This window comes from Marmota flaviventris, chromosome 4 (assembly GCF_047511675.1).
Source record: "Marmota flaviventris isolate mMarFla1 chromosome 4, mMarFla1.hap1, whole genome shotgun sequence".
Lineage (NCBI taxonomy): Eukaryota > Metazoa > Chordata > Mammalia > Rodentia > Sciuridae > Marmota > Marmota flaviventris.
In genome coordinates, this window is record NC_092501.1 from 50755292 (window position 1) to 50777033 (window position 21742).

General features: G+C 35.9%; 1 protein-coding gene across 1 annotated transcript; it reads right to left on the bottom strand.

Moving 5' to 3' along the window:
* Nucleotides 1-216: 216 nt before the first annotated feature.
* Nudt13 (nudix hydrolase 13) lies at nucleotides 217-18264 on the bottom strand. Its single transcript, XM_027931286.2, has 9 exons — nucleotides 18143-18264; nucleotides 13114-13206; nucleotides 9796-9935; nucleotides 7798-7932; nucleotides 6789-6895; nucleotides 5895-6020; nucleotides 5445-5556; nucleotides 4277-4431; nucleotides 217-1489 (listed from the first exon to the last, which is right to left on the bottom strand). The coding sequence occupies exons 2-9, from the start codon at nucleotides 13194-13196 to the stop codon at nucleotides 1292-1294; spliced, it is 1056 nt and encodes a 351-aa protein (XP_027787087.2). The 5' UTR covers nucleotides 13197-13206; nucleotides 18143-18264; the 3' UTR covers nucleotides 217-1291.
* Nucleotides 18265-21742: the final 3478 nt, after the last annotated feature.

Sequence of the window (21742 nt, forward strand, 5' to 3'; positions counted from 1 at the left end):
CACACATGCCAGGCAAACACGCTACCACTGAGCCACAGCCCCAGTCCTGGCCTCTAAAAGCATCTCTTCTACACACTGTTTCAATTGTGCTGCAGACTTGGAAAGTACACTTAAAACATTTTATTGTCACATCAAAAAGGGATCTTTCCTACCCATTCCCATCCTCATGTTTTAAAATTCTTAATTCATAGAATAGGAAAAAAAATACATCTGAGCAAAGGTGTGGAAATACATTTTATTTTTCCCAAATACACTCCTCACTTATGACAAGGTATAGATCAGCCTATATGAATGATGAGTTATCCTAAATTTGGTTTATCCCATAAATCTCAAGAAATGGTTCAGGTTGACCTTTGCTTATCCTTGCTAATCCTTTAACTGAAATTAATCAGCACTTTCTGGGTATGTAAATGACAGTGGTTCTTTTACACTTAGGAAAACAAGCATGGCAAACTGGTAGTCCTTTCACTGATTCACAAATTGAACAAGCCACAGAGCTGAGAACACAAAAATAGTGTTTAATCATCTTGAGCCCCTCTGAGATTCAACTACCTCAACAGAACCTCACTACCTCTGATTTATGGCAGAGTACTCCCAGGAAGATCCGAGTTCCCTCCTTCCTCGGCCTTTCAGATGACTTAAAGAAATACAATTTTTATTTGATTACCATATATAAGAATGTACCTGTACACAAATTCAGAAATGTTATATTGCACAATTTTTCATAATTCTGGGGGATAAAAAGTAACTCAGTAGTGATTTGAAACTTGCTACATATTTTCAGTACTAAAATAAAGATTTTCACCAAAATTACCCCAGGTACATTTTGGCAGACAGGAAACACAGCATTAACAAGCCATGTACCAGATGTTTGCTCCTAAGGCCTGAGAGAAAATGAGTGATCAAAGGTCTACATCCACACTAATCTTCATGCTTCCCTCTGATTTTTATAGTTGACATCTCATCTGTTTTTCCTATCACAATGGCATTCTTTTAAAAATAGGAGTTCCATTATGTTGCCCAGGTTAGCCCCAAACTCCTGGGCTCAAGTGATCCTCCTGCCTCATGTTCCCAGGTAGCTGGGACCACAGGCCTGCACCACCATAGCAGCTTACACTGGCATTCTTGAGGGCCCATTATTAGAAACTTTTTTCATTAACATTGCTGATACAGCTGTCTTGCTGTGGGTTAGCTTGAGGTTGTCCTTCCTCTTGTGTTACCTCACCTTTATAATGGATCTCTGGTATGTCCTTCAGCAATCCAAGGAGGGATCTCAATGGCTTTACCTGGGCTAATTAGGCAGGGAACAGGCATGTTTTTCCACCCACTCCTTAATCAGTTGGTGGGCAATGGCTAACTTTGGGGGCAAGAGAAATGGAAAACTCTGATTCTGTTGCTGAATATAGGTGCCCTTTCTCTTCAGGGCTGCAGCCACCTCAGCATAACTGAACCAGGCAGCTGCCTCTAGTTCTCTCAAGTTCACCTGGATCTGAAAGACATGAGGATAAAACAAAGTAAGATTAGGAACTATAAAATTTTAAAAGACTATGGCCAAAAATAAGAAAATGATTACCTTGGAAGGTAACACCTGGGATCTACAGGTTAAATGAAACTCAGTTCTAGATATGACCCAGACACAAGAGAAGTACAACTAGGAATGAGACCTAAATGCATTTGAAAAAATAACAGTTTTTTAAAAATAGGATACTTTAAAAAAAATCCTGAAAATATAAGGCTAGGAGTATATATAGCTCAGTGGTTCTGCATGTGCTTCATATGCAGGAGACCCTGGGTTCAAAGCAAGCCCCTCCCCACCAAGTCTGGAAGTACAAATACTAAAATATCAAGAGTAGTGGTTAACACTGAGTGGTAAATTATGAATAATACTTGTTTTACTTTGTGCCTCCATTGATTGTATGATTGAATTAAAAGAGAACTTACAAATATTACTATTTTTTGTAAAGATTAAGGGTTAATGGTAATCAAAAGCACAGTGTCTTCTTTGCAGGAAGCAAACAAATGCAAACTTTGTCCACAGGAAATCAAAACAGAATATTCTATAAAAATCAAAGCACATAATGGGCACACTTTGGCTCACAAGGACCGCAGTGCTATTATCAGAGATGCCACAGATGAAAATGAGTGAGATGAGCTTAGATAAGACAACATCTAAGCACCTTTAAACCAGAAGTTCCTATAATTTTATATCATTAGCCCCCAAGATCCTGACTAACTTGAGCAATGAGATGAATCCTAAAATCGGTCATTAAATTTGATATATGTATTTTATGCCTATTATTTAAGGTACTAGTATAATCTAAAGATGAAAAATAAAATTTTATCAGATAAATGATGTTGAAACAACTGCAAAAAGAATGAAATTGGATCCTTACTCATGCACCAGATACCAAAAAACAAAACAACAATAACAACAACAACAAAACTCTCAAAATGGATTAAAGACTTAACTGCAAAACTTGAAACCATAAACCACTTAAAAGAAAACATAGGGGGCTGGGGATGTGGCTCAAGCGGTAGCGCACTCGCCTGGCATGCGTGCGGCCCGGGTTCGATCCTCAGCACCACATACAAACAAAGATGTTGTGTCCGCTGAGAACTAAAAAATAAATATTAAAAAATGCTCTCTCTCTCTCTCTCACTCTCTCTTTAAAAAAAAAAGAAAAAAGAAAAAAAAAACATAGAGAATGAGCATCTAGACCCCGGACTGGGCAATGAGTTTGTAGATAAGACATCAAAAGCCAGGCAACAAAAGCAAAAATAGGATTATATCAAACAAAAAAGCTTCTGCAAATAGATGAACTCTAGATAGGGCAGAGGGTTGGAGGGGAAGGGAGGGGGCATGGGGTTAGAAATGATGGTGGAACATGATGATCATTATTATCCAAAGTACATGTTTGAAGACATGAATTGGTGTGAATATACTTTGTATACAACCAGAGATATGAAAAATTGTGCTCTACATGTGTAATAAAACTCCTAATGCATTCTGCTGTCATATATAAATTTTAAAAATTTTAAAAAAGCTTCTGCACAGGAAACGAAACAATAAAATGAAAAGGCACTCTACAGAATGGGAGGAAATATTTGCAGACCATTTATATGATAAGGAGTTAATATCCGAAATATGTAAGGAACTCTTACAATTCAACAGCAAATAACCCAATTAAAAATGGGCAAAATGCCTAAATAGGCATTTCTCCAATGAAGAAATACAAATGGACAAAAGATATATAAAAAAATGTTCAATGGTACTTATCACCAGGGAAATGCAAATTAAAACCATGGTGAGGTATCACCTCATACCTGATAATAGCTGGCAACAAAGGAAAATGATCATTTAATCCAGGAATACTACTTCTGGGTATATATCTAAATGAAATGAAATCTGTCTCTTGAAGGAATATCTGAACTCCTATGTTCACAATATCCAGGATACGGAAACAACTAAAATGTCTATTAAGGAATGAATAAAGAAAATGTGGCATATACAGATGATGCAATATTATTGAGTCTTAAACAAGAAGGAAATCCTGCATTTGCAACAAGGTGATGGATTGGAGGGCAGGCTAAGTGGAATAAACCAAATACAGAAAGACAAATTCTGTGTGATCTTACATGTGGAATATAAGAGTCAAATACATAGAAATAAAGAGTGGAGTGGCTGGAGGGAAGGGAATATAGAGAGGTGTTGGTCAAAGAACATAAAATAAATACACAAAATATAAAATAATATACAATATAAGTTCTGGAGACCTGTACAACATAGGGCCTATAGTTAACAGTACTATTTTGAATATATTAAAATTTGCTAAAAGGATAGATCTTTTGTAAATGGCTCTTACCACAAAAGAAAAAAAAAACAAAGGAGACGAGAGGAAACTTTTGGAAATGATGGGTAAGTTGATGACATTCATAAAGATTAATTGGTGGCTTCATGGGGTATATTTATCTAAATATACCCATCAAGTTGGGTATATTAAATATCTATAGCTTTTTATATGCTAATTATACCTCAATAGTTAAAAATATAAAGAAATTGTCTTATGATTGATATATGTGCAAGGGAGAGTGGCAATTATTGGTTTCCTTTACTAGAATGCAAATTCCTTGAGGGTATAAATCGAATCTTACATATCACTGTATAATCTACACCCACTGGACTAGACTCACTCACTAGCTCACTGACTACTTGCAGACCAGCAGATTGGATGAAGCAAAGGAAATATCCCAGAGTAAATGAAAGATAAGAATTTACCTCTGTCTGTCCTGGTTTCACGGTTGCATGACAAGCAATCATGAGTGAGCTGTTAGGAAAGGGCCAATGCTGGGATGCAGAGTACTCTAGTCTTTCCAACTCCAGTCCCACCTCCTCTGCAACTTCCCTTCGGACAGCATCTTCCACACTTTCACCTGCAAGAACTCAGATTAATTCAGGACAGTTCTGGAGCCGGAAGTTTGCATCATATTTCTGTACCATGATAGCCCATTGTGAAGAGAGTAAAAAACTGGCTCTAAAGTCTCAATAAAATACTCTTGGGAGGTCCTCAATATCTGAGTGTGTGTGTGTGTGTGTGTGTCTCTCTCTCTCTCTCTCTCTCTCTATATATATATATATATATATATATAGATAGATAGATAGATAGATAGATAGATTATATATACACACATACACACTTTTTTTTTTTTTTTTTGGTACCAGGGATTGAACCCAGGACTGCTTAACCACTGAACCATATCCTCCACACTTAAAAAAAATATTTTAGAGACAGGATGTCACTAAGTTGTTTAGTGCCTCACTAAGTTGCTGAGGCTGGTTTTGAACTTGTGATCCTCCTGCCTCAGCCTCCCAAGCTGCTGGGATTGCAGGCGTGTGCCACCGCACCCAGCTCCTAGTATAGTTATATATTATAACTATATTATATAAGGGCTTCAATGGGAGAGGCTACTACTGCCCTCACCTTTAATAAAAATCTCACTTTTCACCATTTTTAAGTTTTTCTCCAATAAACTAAGAAAGAAAACAAACAACAACCCTGTAATAAATATGGAAATCTTAGTTAGTATTATGCATGCTGAAGTATTTAGAGAAAAGCATACTAGGTCCACAATCTGTACATCAGAGATAAAATGAACTGATGGATAGATGAATGGATATGCAATAAAATTAGTGGCATAAATAAGTATTGACTCTAGGTAGTAGCTGAATGGGTGTTCACTATGTAATCTTCTTAACTATGCTGTGTTTGAAATTTTGCCTAACACAATATTGGAAATTCATAATGCCAGAAGGCAGTTTTCTTGATATAAAAGGAAAGATGGTGCTTGAGATTCAAAGAAGTATGGTAACAAAACAGAGAAATGTCTACTATTAATAAGATTTTCTGTCCCCCACTATCACCTGTATATCCCCCGACACTTCTTACCTATATCACAAAAACCTGCCAAAGCAGAATATAGTCCCTTGGGAAAGGAGTGCTGGCGGGCAAGCAGACATCGGGTCCCATCAGACACCAGAGTGATCACCACAGGAGCCATCTAGAGAAGGAGAACAGAAATTAGACACTGGCACTTTGGGGCCTGCTAACTGGGCAGAAGGAATAGATAATTAAGGAAGCCTTTTTCCACTGAGCCACATCCCTAGCCCCTATTTGTATTTTATTTAGGGTCTCACCGGGTTGATTAGGGCCTTGCTAAATTGCTGAGGTTGGCTTTGAACTCTCAATCCTCCTGTCTCAGCCTCCCTAACCACTGAGATTACAGGCATGCATTATCGTGTCCAGCTAAGGAAGCATTTTGATTGTACAGGCTTCCTTCCCCAGGACAGTGTAACTCACAGCCTTCTTGGATTACTGTTTCCTTAAAGCAACCCTTACCTGTGGATAATAGATTATCTTATTGGAAGAACACACACGCTTGCTGCCAGCCATGTTCTTTTTGGTGGGCTGCCCACTTCTGCTGCAGAACTGATGATCATCATGCCAACGGAGAAGAGATTGAGCCTAGAAATACACAGAGGGGCCTGGTTTCATTTGGAGAGAATAAGGTTCATCCACAACAACATTGGGCCTGGTATCTAGAGCAACGTAGAGGGAAATGCTAATCCCTTTCTACTTCACTATCTTTAACTGGTTACTAACTGTTTAAGATAAGGAAACTATCTGGATATATTCCCCTAGCATCAGAAATATGAATAAAAGGAAGCACAGAGTGTATTATGATTATTAAATAAAATATAAAAAGATAATAAGCACCTATGTATTCATGACCAGCTTAAAAAGAAAACATTTTCAGTATAGGTGAACACCCCCATGTATTTCTCTTTAATAGGCTGGATTTTTTTTTTTTTTTTGCAACTAAGTGTTCAGAGTTTTTAAATCAAATAGACAATCAAAATGCCAAATGAAGTAGAATCTAAAGCAGTGAGGACAAGTTATTAAAACAATTCAAAAATTATTTCTCAGGCTAAAGACATTCTGTATGTCCTTCGGTGGGCCAATAATAATGTTTATGAGGCTGATGGACTCTCTTGCCATAGATCTGCATGTCCTTAGGAGAAAAGAGCCTTGATAGCAACTTGATAGCCAAAAACAAGGGTAAAATAAAGAAGCAGCAGCAAACTTCCTACAACACACTATCCTGCCAAAATTTGTAGGCAGGGCTATGATCCACAAAAGAAGAAATCAAATGTCACTCTAGTCTTGTGTAGCACACATGGATTTGACCCAACTTTATTAAATTTCTTACAGAATTGATAAATCAGAACCTACCGTGAATAACAAGGAGGAATCCACTGGATTCAGTTGAAAGAGAGCCTTCCTCAGCTCAACGAAAGACCCCTTGAGTTCCGTCTCCAATTCAGATTTTGGTAAGGAGGCTAGAAAATCAGAAGAGAGAAGGAAATTAAACAAATGTCAAATTTGTCTCTGAGCCCCTACCCCAGTCTATCTTGATAGATCAGTGTTTCCCAAACTTGTCTAATAAGACTCAACTGGGAAAAGTAAAAAATATACAGGTTCTCAAGCTCCTACCTGGAGATTTTGAAGCGGCAGGTGTGGAGTGAGGCCCAGAATTCTTTCTTTCTTTATTTAACAAGCACCAGGTGATTCTTATGGTCAGGCTAGTTTGGGAAACATTAGAGCATAGTATTTCTCAAGATCCTCTTCAAGGCAATAAACTCATTTGAATTAGCCACAAACTCTCCCTAGAAAAGAGATGAAATGACCTCTAAATTCCTCTCTGAACCTCATTCCAGCATCATTACATTTACACACAGACCCTTAAAGAGAGAAGGAAAGTTTGATAGGAGCCATAAATCTAGAGCAGAGTGGTTCCCACCTGATGGTCTGGGGACCCAGATCTACCCCATGGTAACACTCATTTCTGTTCATTGGTAAGAGCAATACTATGATGATATGAATTTCAAAACATTTCTTATAAAATATTTAAGACTTAAAATGTGTCTACAACATGTACATTCAGAAAAATGAGAAATTATATCCCATCTATGTATGATATATTAAAGTGCATAAATGCAAAGAATGTATAAAGGTATGGAGAAAATACAATAAATATCTGTGTACTCACCACTTAGCTTAGAAAGCAAACATTAAAAATGTCCTTTATTTTCTTTTAAATGATAGAAATTTTATGACCTTACTAAAAAAAAATTAAAAGTTGATAACTTTTGTACTCCTAAAATTTTTCTTGAAATATTATTTTGTGAAATCTCAAAGTCTGAGAATTGCTGAGAAGTACCCACTAGAAAGTGTTATGTACCATATGTGGAAGAGGAGCTATTCAGACCTAGATCCAGAGCAAACCATGCTTCATGCTGTCCAGAGCATCCAATCAGCACTGAATCTTCTATTCTCTGTGCATCCTGTCCAAACTTACCCAGGAGCCTTTCCAACTCTAAGAAACATAACATACACACACAACAAACAAACAAACAAAAACAAGAGTTTCAATAATATCACCGAAGCCAGATTAGACTTACAGAAAATCATCTACTTTAGCTATCCAGTTGCCCCTCAGTATTTGTGGGGACTGATTATAGAACCACCTACAGATACCAAAATCTGCAGATGCTTAAGTCTCTTATATAAAATGGTATAGTATTTATATATAACCTATGTATATCCTTCCATAAACTTTAAATCATCTCTATATTACTTGCAATCACCAATACACTACAAATGTTAAGTAAACAGTTGTTATTCTGTATGGTTTAGGGGAAAATAACAAAAAAAAGTCCATACATGTTCAGCACAGTCACAATTTAAAAAAAATTTTTTTTGGCATCCACAGTTATTTGAGGATATGGAGGCCAACTGTGCTTAAAGTCACTGCTCTGAAGCTAATTAGCTGTATAACATTCATTGGTTAATCACTTCTTTGGCCTCCAATTTCTCAATGGCAATCTGAGGAATTCTGTATAACTCTGTTTACGATTGTACGATGCAAGGAACATACCTCTTCATTCATAAAATGAGTGACAGTCAACTTCTTTAGGCATTGAAAAAAATGTTTACTGCTTTCAAGTGGAGCCCTTGTATTTGTTGGAAACTACCTATGCAAGTACTCCAACATCTGACCCATGACAGAAATTTACTGGCAATGTATTTAGAAGTTAGCCAGTATATAGTGACTTGTTATATTTATGTATCAATATAAAACTGAAAGTTAATATTTGAATATCCAATCCCAGCTGGGTGCTATAGTACAGGTTTATAGTCCCAGGTACTCAGGAGGCTGAGGCAGGAGGATTGTTTGAGCCCAGGTGCTCAAGGCCAACCTGGGCAACATAGTAAGATATTGAGATCCCATTAAAAAAAAACAAAAACACTAAATCCCAACTGCTTAGATATCTATATTTATACACACTAAAAAAGAGTTCTCTAAACAAATTAATTTTAATTCACTTTAAATTTTGATCTTAGGAGACACATGCCTGTAATCCTAGTGTCTCAGGAAGCTGAGGCAGGAAGATCATGAGCTCAAAGCTAGCCTCAGCAAAAATGAGGTACTATGCAACTCAGTGAGACATTGTCTCTAAATAAAATACAAAATCAGGCTGGGAATGTGGCTCAGCAACAGAGTGCCCATGAGTTCAATCCCCAGTACAAAAATCTAGTAAAAACTAAGAAAGGATGCAAATTTTATCTAGTAAAAACTAAGAAAGGATGCAAATTTTAAACAGTAAAACAATTACAACTCCATGGAAGCTGGAAATCACCAGTGTAAGGCAGAGGTTGGCAAAATTTCTCTATAAAGAGATACTAATTAATTCAGGCTTTGTGAGTCATACAGTCTGTCACAATACTCAGCTGCCATTGTGTGGCAAAAGCAGCCATGGACAGTATGTCAACGAATAACTGTGGCTCTGTTCCAGTAAAAATTTATTTATAGGGGCTGAGGATGTAGTCCAATGGCAGAGTGTGTTCAGCATGTATGAGGCCCTGGGTTCAGTCCCCAGCACTGAAAAAACAAATGTTTTTACAAAACAGGCAGCAGGTTCCATTTCATAGCAGTTTTGTTGACCTCTGGTTTAAAATATCAGAGTTCATATCATCACCTAATATTTGACTGGTCAACTAAGGTTGTCCATACAATAAATGACTAATTGGCAGAAGCAGCTGTAAAAGCTTGAGATGCAGAAGCTGTTTGAAAAATTTGGATGCTAAAGTTCAAGAATATTTCTCTGAGATCCAATATGGACTGAATTCTGCTTAGTGGCCACAGGTGATCTACTCTACTCGTCCGCATTGGGCTTACCTAATAGGTTAAGCCAGGGGACCAGGTATTGATGTCCTGATGGCTGAAGCAAAGGAGCCAGGCTATGAAAGAGGTAAAATGCTCCTGTCTGCTGGGCTTTTCTGCATGCATCATCATCTTCTTTCAGTTCAAATAAATACCTGCATTTGGGAAATAATTAAGCCATTACAAGACCATACTTACTAGCATAGCATATATTTTTGAGAGTTCTGTTCCTGCATCCCTCTCCCACCATGGTTATTTCCCTTTACTTATTTATTTGCATTCTGATGTGCTCTATAAAGGATTTGAGGTGGCTACAGGCAATCACTGCTTCTGTTCTTCATTCTACTGCACCCCTTGCCCACACTTCTGTGGGTGCACTGTCACATTATTTGTTCATTTGACTCCCCTGGAAGACTTTGATCTTCTTAAGGGCAGAGTCTGCCTTTCTCAGCTCTGCACCTCAGTCATTAGCATACTGAATGGCTCAATTTGATAAATATTTATTGAACCTCGAGGGTAATAAAATATTTACTGAATGAACCTCAAGGAACTTTGCCAATATTATACTGTGAGGCAAGAATTTACAGGCAGTGGAGTGAAAGGAAAACAGGTACCATAATGAAACATCAACCAAAGAATACCTAGAGAAAGGAGCAGACTTGATTACTGCAGACGGCCAAGGAGCAGACACTATACCTTCAGGAGCTTTCATTTGATCGAGCAAAGATAAGAAACACATTTATCTTCAGTGTACCCTGACTTTAAACATCTAGCTCCAAAAGTAGACACTATTGGCGGCTTATCTGTTTTGAAGGGACCACTGATGAAGCCTATATGTGACTTGTTAATGAGGACAATATTTTCAATAGCCAAAATAAAAATGTGAGAAAATAAACATCCTTTTATTGATTTCTCAGAAAGAGATAAAATGGAATTCTAGGCTTTTCCAATACTTTTATTAAGGGTGGTCTGATCTCTTCCTTCAAGATCCTCGGGAATTGAGTCAGGGTCCATGTGATTAGTAGAGACTGAACACAGATGCTTTTTTGGGCCTTGGAATTAACAAAAAAAAATTTGCCTATCAAAAACCCTAAAACAGATTCTTAGGTATATGGCATATTTTGTCAAGTAAGTGGAAAATATGATTTACTGACAGAAATCAGAAAATCTGTAGGATCTGGGAGCATTTGTAACACCAGTAGGGAGCATTGGCTTAACAGTGAAAATACAAAGCAAAATGACAAACACATTCCAGTAGCCATTTTTAGGAACTTATTTTGATTGTGTAATAAAGGTAATTATAATGAGCTCTTTATAACTAGAAGACAAAAGAAACTGGATCTTTTAAGACCTGTGATATTTTAAAATTCATTTTAAGTGACTGCAGCCTGGAATGGGGAGTAAAGACTCCTTGTTTGTCAAAGTAGAATGACCAAGAAGTTACCAAATATAAATAATGGAACAAACACTGTTGCTTTCACAAAAGAGTTAAGAGTGGTACAACCTGTGCTCTGCCCAAATGACCCTAAAAAGCAAAACACCCACAAATGGAACAGGAACTAAGTCCAAAAGTTCCTCATACTCATACTCTCCTCAGTAAAGAACTGTGTTTTAAAATAATTCATTTTCTCCATTTAGTTATAATAGTATAGAAGTTACTATACTAAAATTATACCAAGAAAACCTTTAGCTGTTTTTTCTTATACCCATTAAAAAAGTCATTCTTTAGAAATCAGAAAATATACAATTATCAATTTTTTTAAAAAAGGAAATAATCAGCAATCCTACCAGAGATGATCACTATTTACACTTTGGAACTCTACAAACTTTAAGATTATACATCAGTGCATGTATAGGTATATTTAGAATCAGTCATACCTACTCTTTTGTAGTCTTTTCTTCTTAAACATATATAAACATTTTTTATATCATAACCTTCTTTACTTATAGACTTTTATTCTTTTCTCATGCTTTCGATTCATTTTATTTTTATTTATTTTTTTTTAAATTTTTTTTTAGTTGTAAGTGGACACAGTACCTTTATTTTATTTGTTTATTTTTTATGTGGTGCTGGGGATCAAACCCAGTGCCTCATGCATGCTAAGCAAGCACTCTGCCACTAAGCCACAACTCCGGCCTCAATTCATTTTAAATACATTTAATCACTTTAAGATTCTCATTTCTTAGACTTCTCAATAATTTTGTTATTGTTTTTGGAGTCTCAGTGTAAGAAGGACAAACATCTAAATGTCCAAAAATATCAAAAAATTTTGCAATTTTGTTGTTTGTTCACTCTTGCTCATGAAGAATTTTATGCCTATTAATTTTGCACTTGGCACTCAAGTTTGGTAAGGTTAACTAGAGAGCCTGGTTGTGTCTGGCTCCTGAAGGGTTTTACATTTGATTTGCAAGGTGTCCCAGGGGTATTATCAGTCCAGGATTACTACTTCAGTTCCTTTATTAGGTGGGGGTTCTTGGGCTATACCACAGAGATTGCAAACATTCAAACCCCGAAACTATGAGAGCAGGCTAGTGATTTCAAATTTCTCCAGGCTAAGACAAAAAATTCCTTTGTCATCTTTCTGTGTGATTATAGACTTTTCTTTTTTAAAAAAGTATTTAGTTTTTAGCTGTAGTTGGACACAATACACTTATTTTATTTATTTGTATGTGGTGCTGAGGATCGAACCCAGGGCCTTGCACATGTGAGGCAAGTGCTCTACCGCTGAGCCACAACCTCAGCCCCTAGGTTTTTATTTTCTAGTCTGCTTTTCGCTGAAGGTTAGTTCTTTCGGGGGGGAAGGAGGTATTGGAGTTATCCGCATTATTTTCAGGAAACTTCATGAAATGTTATTCAATATAGTTCTTAATGTGTTTATTATTCCATCTATGCATGAACTTTAATTTATTTAACTCCTTCCTTATTATTCATTCATTAATACTTCAGTATTAATATTTTCAGTAATACTTCATAGTTGCACTGTTTTATGCACTAAGGTATCATAATGAAAGAGACAAAATCTTATCCTTATGTTTTTGGTGGTGCTGGGGATAGCACCCAGGCCTCATGCGTGTCAGGAAAGTGCTCTAACACTGGGCCACATCCATAGCCCCAAAATCTTAACAGAATTTACATTCAAGAGTGTGAGATATTTTAGATATTATTGGAAATTTCATTTGTTTAAAATCTTTTCAATGGTAAATAATTTATATTGAACATTCTTAATGGTAATTTCATACTTAATCCTCAAAATGGGATTTTGAGATGTTTAGATTTCATAACTTATTAGGCCCAGAACAGAATAGTCAGGGCTCAGCTTAGTCACAACTTACCTAGACTTAGTGACATAGGTTGACAGCAGCCTATAGCAACAAAAGGATTTTCCTCTGAAAGCTATTCCACAATATAGAGACATTGTGAGATCCCTAGAGAAAAAAAGGAGTTTAAAGAAAATTAAAGTAATGAATCACCAAGAGTTATATTTTAAGCCAGGTTAGGATGGCTTTGTAATATTAAGAGAAACTAAATAAGAGTCAGGTGATCTGGCTTCGCCATTGCACTTCCACCACTAACTAACCTCAGGATCTCAATTTTTCAGTGCTTCTCTCTTAATCTACAAAATTGAAATTTGTTCTGCCAAGCTGATAAGTTGTGAGAATCACCTAATTATCTTTCATATTGTGGAACTGTTGCTGGGAGATGGCTGCCAGGCTATGGCCTAAATCTCTCTCCTTCCTTGCATGTGGGGAAAACAAAGGCTGGGTCCTAACAATTGAATATGAGTGGAAGTGGTATGTCCCGTCTAGGCTGAAGCAATCATGAAGTGGGTATGCCTTTTCCATTCTCTTTTTCTCCTTCTCCTTGTAAGACTCCATGGGAAAAGGATAGATTAGATGGTGAAGTTGGATCCTTTACTCACACATGGAGAAAAAGCTGTCTACTGACCAAAAATGCTCTAGGTTGGGTTATTTGTGAGTGAGAAATAAAATTCTACCACACAGGCTGAGGGATGATGTAGCTCAGCGATGGAGCACTTGCCCAGTGTGCACAGGCTCTGGGTTTAATCCTCAGCACTACAAGAAAATAAATCAGATGGGGCTGGGGTTGTGGCTCAGTGGTAGAGAACTTGCCTAGCATGTGTGAGACCCTGGGTTCGATCCTCAGCACCACATAAAAATAAAGAAATAAAATAAAGATTAAAAAAAAAAAGAAAAGAAATAAGAGCTTCAGCCATATTAAGTCACTAAAATGATTTTATTTTTATTTTTTGGTGTTGGGGATTGAAACCAGGCCTTGTGCAGGGAGCATGTATTCTTCTATTAAGTTATACTGCTGGCCATTGAATTTTTTTGATAGAATCTTGCTGCGTTGCCTAGGCTGGTCTTGAACTCCTGGGCTCAAGTGATTCTCCTGCCTCTGCCTCCCAAATAGCTGGGACTACAGGCACACACCACTGCATCCAGCTTGGCTACTGAAAATTTGAAGTTTATTTATTAAAATGTCAAGCATTATTCTAATTAATAGACCAAGTAAAAAGCCTGGGATATCTCCATAGTAATGAAACAAAGTTTCTCAGAATACATAAAAACCAACATCCCTCTGGGAATGAGTTAATAGGAAATTCTGCAGATAAGAAAAATATAAAATCATAGACACTAGGAAAATATTTCAAAAGGCAGTTATATAAATTCACATGGATCCAAGACAGTTTCTATCTTTTGTAGCTCACTAGAAGGGGGGGGGGGGAACTGTATCTGAAGAATCCGTTCTGCAAAATATGGTTCCTTTTATTATTTATTTATTTTTTCCATGCTGGGGATTGAATCAAGGGCTTAGGGCATGCTGAGCAAGCACTCTACCACTAAGCTACATCCATGGCCCCCATGGTTCCTTTTATTTATTTATTTATTTATTTTTAAAATATTTTTTCATTAGTTGTTGATAGTCATTTATTTATATGTGGTGCTGAGAATCGAACCCAATGCCTTAGACATGGTAGGCAAGCACTCTACCACTGAACCACAACCTCAGCCCCTATGTATTTGTTTTTTAAAAGATTTTTTTTAAAAATATGGACACAATATCTTTATTTATTTTTTATGTGGTGCTAAGGATCGAACCCAGTGCCTTACATGTGCGAGGCATGTGCTCTATCCATGAGCTACAACCCCAGCAGGGTTTATTTTAAATTGTATGTCAGTAGTATTTTCTTCCCCATGAAAATACCTTTCATATTAGCAGCAAAAAAAAAAAAAAAAAAAAAAAAAAAAATCACAAATTTTCACTGAAAATAATGGGAAAATCAGTACAGCTAAATAATAAGCCATCCCTTTAATTGTGCCCAAGGGAAGCAAACTTTGACCTTAACCTACAAAGGAATAAGTAAAGTTTGAGGCCTACTTCTTGGTTGCATAATTATGAGTCACTGGTGACTAATCCTTGGATAGTTTTAGCTGCAATCTATGTCCTAAGCAAGGGTAAAATATATTTAGCAATGGGAGTCAACAAAGTATTTGTTGAATATTGACTTTATACAGGGTTTCTCTTAAGGAGCACAAAAATTTATAGGATGAAAATTCCTACATTCAAGAAACTTTAGCAAGAGAGAGAATACCAATATATAACTAGCTTTCACAGAAGGCAATATGTGATATGTGGGTTGCAAAGCACTCTTTGAGACAGTATTTAAAGGTAAAATCCCCATTTTAATAACCCAGGGATTTGTGTGATATATTGGGAGAAATGTATTTTCAGTCAATATTTATATTTGATGTAAATATTTTTAGTTCATATACAATTCAGAAAATGTGAATTGAAACAATATTTTTAGAGATCCATTTAGGAATACTTACTAAAATGTTAAATAAGCATTCCTTTCACCTAACAATTCTACTTCTAGGAATTTATTCTAGGAAGAGAAGGACATGTACAAGAATGTTTTAAAAATTATAATGAAATGGAATAACACACTTTGCTGTTAAAAATAAATAGAAAATAATATAACAGTTAAAAATATTTATGTAGTAATAGGGAAGTTTATTCAGAATCTATCATTAAGTAAGAAAAGCAAGGGGGCAATAGGAGATGTTGATCAAAAGCACTAAAATAATACTTTAGACAGGATAATTAAGTTAGACAGGATATTAAATTCTGGAGATCTATTGTATTGCATGATGACTATAGTTAATGTATTGTATATATGAAAATTACTAAGAATAGATCTTAAGTGTCCTTACTACAATTAAAAAAAAATCAAGGGCTTGGGTTGTGGCTCAGTGGTAGAGCGCTTGCTTAGCATGTGTGAGGCACTGGGTTTGATCCACAGCACCACGTAAAAAAATAAATAGGGCTAGGGATATAGCTCAGTTGGTAGAGTACTTGCATAAGGCCCTGGGTTCAATCCCTAGCACCACAGTAAATAAATAAATATTTTGTTTTATAAATAAAACAAAATAAAGGTATTGTGTTCATCTACAATTGAAAAAATAAATCACAAGAATGTGAGGTGATGGATTAGTTTGATTTAATAACTTCATAATGAATGCATGTATCAAAATTGTGTGATGCATATATATACATATATACATATATAATTTTTACATATGATGTTATAGTATGTATATTACATATATGATTTTTATTTGCCAGTTATGCCTTAAACTGGAGGAAAAAAGTAAGTAATATTTGGTTGGTCAGCATGGTCTAATGAATTTATAAAGAAATGGACATATACATATATTCCAGAGTACATAATTTGTGTATTTGTTTATATTTTTCAAATGACTAGGAATACACATACCAAACTCTTTTTTTTTTTTAAGAGAGAGAGAATTTCAATATTTATTTTTCAGTTTTCGGCGGATACAACATCTTTGTTTGTATGTGGTGCTGAGGATCGAACTCGGGCTGCATGCATGCCTGGCCTGGCGAGCGCGCTACCGCTTGAGCCACATCCCCAGCCCCATACCAAACTCTTAACAGTGACTAATTCTGGAGAGAGGGAAGGAGATTCTAAGGGCTGAAAGAGGTACTTGTAATTTTTACTTTATTCATTTCAGCACTTAATTTTTTTTCTTTTTGCAACACTAGGGATTAAAAAACCAGGGATGCTGAACTACTAAGCTACATCCCCAGCCGTTTTTTTTTTAAAAACCTTTATTTATTTATCTTTACGTGGTGCTGAGGATGGAACCCAGTGCCTCACCTGTGCTAGGTGAGTGCTCTACCACTGAACCACAACCCTAGCCCCTCGCCCGCCCTTTTTTTTTTTTTTTCTTTTCAGACAGGGTGTTGCTAAATTGCAGAAATTGGCCTTCAAACTGTGATCTTCTTGCCCCAGCCTACCAAGTTGCTGAGATTACAGGTGTGTGCCACCTTGTCCAGTTTGCACTTGAACATTTTTTATAACCGTATGTACTTTTGAATAAAAGAAAGTATCATAAAATAGTAGTTCCTGGGACTAATTGGTCAATGAGGCTATTTCTTAGCCACTGTTACTGGAAATACCTCAGCATATTCCCTGTGAGTCAAAGGGAATTCCTTTGGAGTATTTTTTGGATCCTGGGAACTGCAAGAACTATTTGGTTGCGGTTTTAACTACTGACGAATCTATGTAGCCCAGTGTACTTGGCTGTCTGATGTTTTGCCCAGTTTCTGCTACCAGCCTATGGTTGAATTATCATGGCTGACTTGTTCTTTGTTTTTTCCCTTTAAAGTACATAGCCTAATAGAAATGAAAAGTAATATTACTTTTTTCAAAAACTAATGAATGATGACCTTAAGATTAACAATTTCTCTGAACTCTCTGAAATCAACGAGTCACACACATTTCTCATTCTGTTCATCTTTCCAGGAGAAGGATTAATTTATAAAGCCTAAAAGCATAACAAAAAAAGCTCATTTCAAGTCTTTATGTTGCTATCACCAAGAAGAGGTTAAGACTCTGATGTTTGGGAGAGCCCTCTGGAGAGAGTCCATCTATCTTGGCATGACTATAGACCTCAACAATATGGGGACCTGAGGAACCACTGGGGTACAAATTTCAAGGTCTTCTGACTTGCTTTCTAAAAGATGGTGTTTCCTCCTTTAACTAAAAAATTAAGGCAAAGAGTGAGAAGTTAGCAAATTCTATTTTTAAACAACTCTTCAGAGAGGTATCAGAAAGTGATGAACTGTAGTTAATGAGATAGCTTCACAAGTGCAAAACTGGTCATTCCCCTGGTTTCTTCAAGACAGAGAAGAGATTAACCTAAATTGTAAAACACTATAACTAAGAGCTTTTATTAAGTTCTAATTATGTCTCCCTATAAAATAACTTCTTGCACTTAGAACCTGAGCACATTTCTGTTCTACTGTACTCACTCTGAATTCTTTTGGGGGTGCCTTCCTAGGCCTCAAGAATCAGCAGAAACCAGCAAACTCCAAATGTTCAAGTTCAAACAACTTCTCTTCCCTGGAGAGACCATTGTTGCTTCTGCCACACCTCCCAGAATCCTCCTAAAAGAAGCACTCTGGGAAATGTAATTTAATCCCTATGCTTGATAAAGTTCTCTATGGTTGTCAAAAAGCATACTTCTGCCACACTTCCCAGAGTTCTCCTAAGAGATGCACTCTGGGAACTGTAGTTCAATTCCTAGGCATGGCACTGTGTTTTCTAATTGCAAAGTTAACCACAATCTTGTTAACGAATTTTTAAGATCTTTTTTTTTAATTCTTCTTCTTCTTCTTTTTTTTTTTAGTTGTAGAGGAACACAATATCTTTATTATTTCATGTGGTGCTGAGGCAAGTGCTCTACCACTGAGCCAAATCCCAGCCCCCTAAGATCTTAATACCAACAGAAATACCATGTGTGGAAAAAGTAAAGTGGCATTATATCCATTTTTAAATAACAAAATGATAAAGTTATAAATCCACTCTGAAACACAGAATGCATAGATTATGGGGATAGGGCAAAGGGGAGTGGGAATCAGATAATTCTACCTTTCTTTTTTTTTTTCTAGTTCTATCTCTGTCCACTTTAGAGCTAATTCTAACATTTCTTGAAATTCTGTTAATTTAAAAATACAGGACTGTGTCAAGCTATGTTTGAGCTTTGAGTAGAATTTATCCTTTGATTGATTGAAGAAGAACATTTCATCTGACAGAAAGCAATCCTTTCCCTTGGTCTTGCCCTGTTGGTCTTCTTACTACTGAAGTTACTTACTTATAGGAAAAGACAACTTTGGAGGCCATTCATTTAGCATATATTTAACAAGCATCAAATATGCCTGGGACTATTAAAGGAATCAAATACACGAACATATGTTACTTGCAGTTTATAGAAGGAAATAAACAAGTAAATATGTCATTTGTCAGAGGGTTATAAGTGCTAGGGAGAAAAATAAAGCAAGTTAATAAGAGGAATAATTTTGCTATTTTATACAGGATGGTCAGCCTTACTTGGCAATATTTGAGCAAAGACCCCAAAGGCTATAACTGAAGAAGCCAAGTTGATATCCATAGGAAAATATTTGCAGATAGAACAAAATGAGCATATCCAAAGGCCCTGTGTGGGAATGTGTCTGACAGGTTTGAGGAAAGGCTAGGACAGAGGATGGTATCAGAAATGAGGTCAAAGAGTAGTCAGGTATTAGATCACATAGGGTTTTACTAGTCTTAAATTCTTAAACTATTGCAATGTTTTTGGCTGTTATGGGAGGAGGGATGGGAAATTACTGAAGGACTTGAGCAGAACAATTAAATGATTTGACTTATATTTTAAAAGAATCATTGTATGTGGAAGTCCGACTGTAGAGGAAAAGGATAACTAAATCCAAAATTTCTTAATTGATATGTACCTAGATCATATGGAAAGGAAGAGCAGAGCTGGTTAGTTGACCAGCCATTTCTTTTGAACCTCTTCCATTAGACATGAACTGAAGCTTTTAAGTAGTTTGATTCATTATCTTTAAGGAAGGCACAGAAATTTTGAGGGAAACAAGATACAACGTCAATGAATTCCAAAGAGATGGTGGAGTGCACTTAAGGGAAAACGTTGCAGGTGCAATGCTAAGTGTGTCACATATTTATGTTTATTAATCTTTATATCCTGTGTAATATGTATTATTATTTGCACTTTATACTTTGTTTTAAGAAAACAGAGACTAAGAAAAGTTAAATAATTTGTCCATATTTACATAGCTAGTCAGAAGAAGGGCTGGGACTTTCACTCTGAGTTGTCAAACTCTAGACAGAAACTGTGCTTTTGACCACTATAATGTTCTATAGACCTAGGGTATATCTCTGACCAGGTGTGGGTCAGGAAAACTGAACCAAAATATTGAAAAATATTGGAATGTTATAAAGAATTTCATGCTCATAGATTATAGAACTTGATTTTATTAAAATGGCAACATTGGGCTGGGATGTGGCTCAAGCAGTAGGGCGCTCGCCTGGCCTGTGTGCGGCCCGGGTTCGATCCTCAGCACCACATACAAAAACAAAGATGTTGTGACTGCCGAAAATTAAAAAAATAAAAATAAAAAATTCTCTCTCTCTCTCTTTAAAAAAAATAATAAGAAAATAAAATGGCAATATTCCTCAAATTTACCTTTAAATCCAATAAATCCCTATTAAAAAAATCTCAGCTGGCTTTTTTTTGCACAAGCAACAAAAGAAAATAAACAGAACTCCATAAAAATGTAAAATTTTTGCACTACAAACAATACCAGTAAGAACACGAAAAGATAACCCATAGAATCAGAAATAATGATTATGTGTCATGTATCTGTTAAGAAACTTGTTTCCAAAATATATAAAGAACACTTACAACTCAGTAATAAGAAGATAAACAACCCAATTTTAAAAATAAGCAAAGGATCTGAATAGGTACTTCTCAAAGGAAGATACAAGTAAGTGACCAAAAAGCACATGAAAAAAAAATATGTTCAACATCGTTAACCAACAGAGCATATAAATCAAAACCACAGGATACTATTTCATATTTACAAGGATGGCTACAAACAAAAAAGACAAGATATGGAGAAATTGGAACTCTCAAACACAGATGGCGAGATGATGCAACCACTTTGGAAAACATCTCACAGTTACTCCAAAAGTTACAATACAAACTTATCATATGACCCAGCAATTTCACTCCTGGTTATATACCTAGGATAATTGAAAAGATATGTCCACACAAAAACTTGTACATGAATTTTCATAGCAGCCTTATTTAAGTTCAGCAACTGATAAGTGTTCAGCAACTGATAAGTGGATAAACAAAATGTTTTTTAACATATATTGGCATTTTATTCACCAATAAAAATGAAGTATTGATATATGATGCTACAACAGAAATGAAATTGAGAACATTATGCTAAGTGAAAGGCTCCAGTCACAAAATTTACATATTGCATTTATATAAATGTTCATAAAAGGCAAATCTATAAGGCAGAAAATAGTTTAGTGATTGCCTAAGGATGGGGGCGATTATATGAAATAAGCATAAAGATACGGTTACATTCATATGAAATGTTCAGGATGTGAAAATCTATGAGACAAAAAGTAGATTAGTGGTTGCCTAGGGAAGGTGGGGGACGAGGTTGGAAATAAGGGGGTGACTATTAATGGGAACAGGTTTTTAATTTTTTTCCTTTGATGGATGCAAATATTCTAAAATTGATTATGGTGCTAATTGTTTAGTTCTGTGACTCTACTAAAGATCATTGAATTTCACACTTTAAATGGGTAAATTGCATGTTATTTCAATTATATCTCAATAAAGCTATTAAATCTCAACCCAATCATTTGTTCTATTAAACAATTATAGTGCATAGTTAGTAAATACAAAAATATATGTTATTAATTAACCTTATAGTTTTTTTTTAGGTGATGAGGTAAAATTGTGTTTTCTTGGACATGCTTAACTTCAAAGTAATAGGATTTGTGTAGTGATGTAATAAATGCACACTGAACACACT

Excerpts from the sequence above, each read along its gene's own strand:
- Nudt13 (XM_027931286.2), bottom strand. The coding sequence starts at position 13,196 with ATGTCTCTATATTGTGGAATAGCTTTCAGAGGAAAATCCTTTTGTTGC. Across the intron at positions 5,557-5,894 it reads AGATAATCTATTATCCACAG|ATGGCTCCTGTGGTGATCAC; the intron begins GTAAGGGTTGCT and ends CTCCTTCTCTAG. Across the intron at positions 1,490-4,276 it reads TGAAACCAGGACAGACAGAG|ATCCAGGTGAACTTGAGAGA; the intron begins GTAAATTCTTAT and ends CATGTCTTTCAG.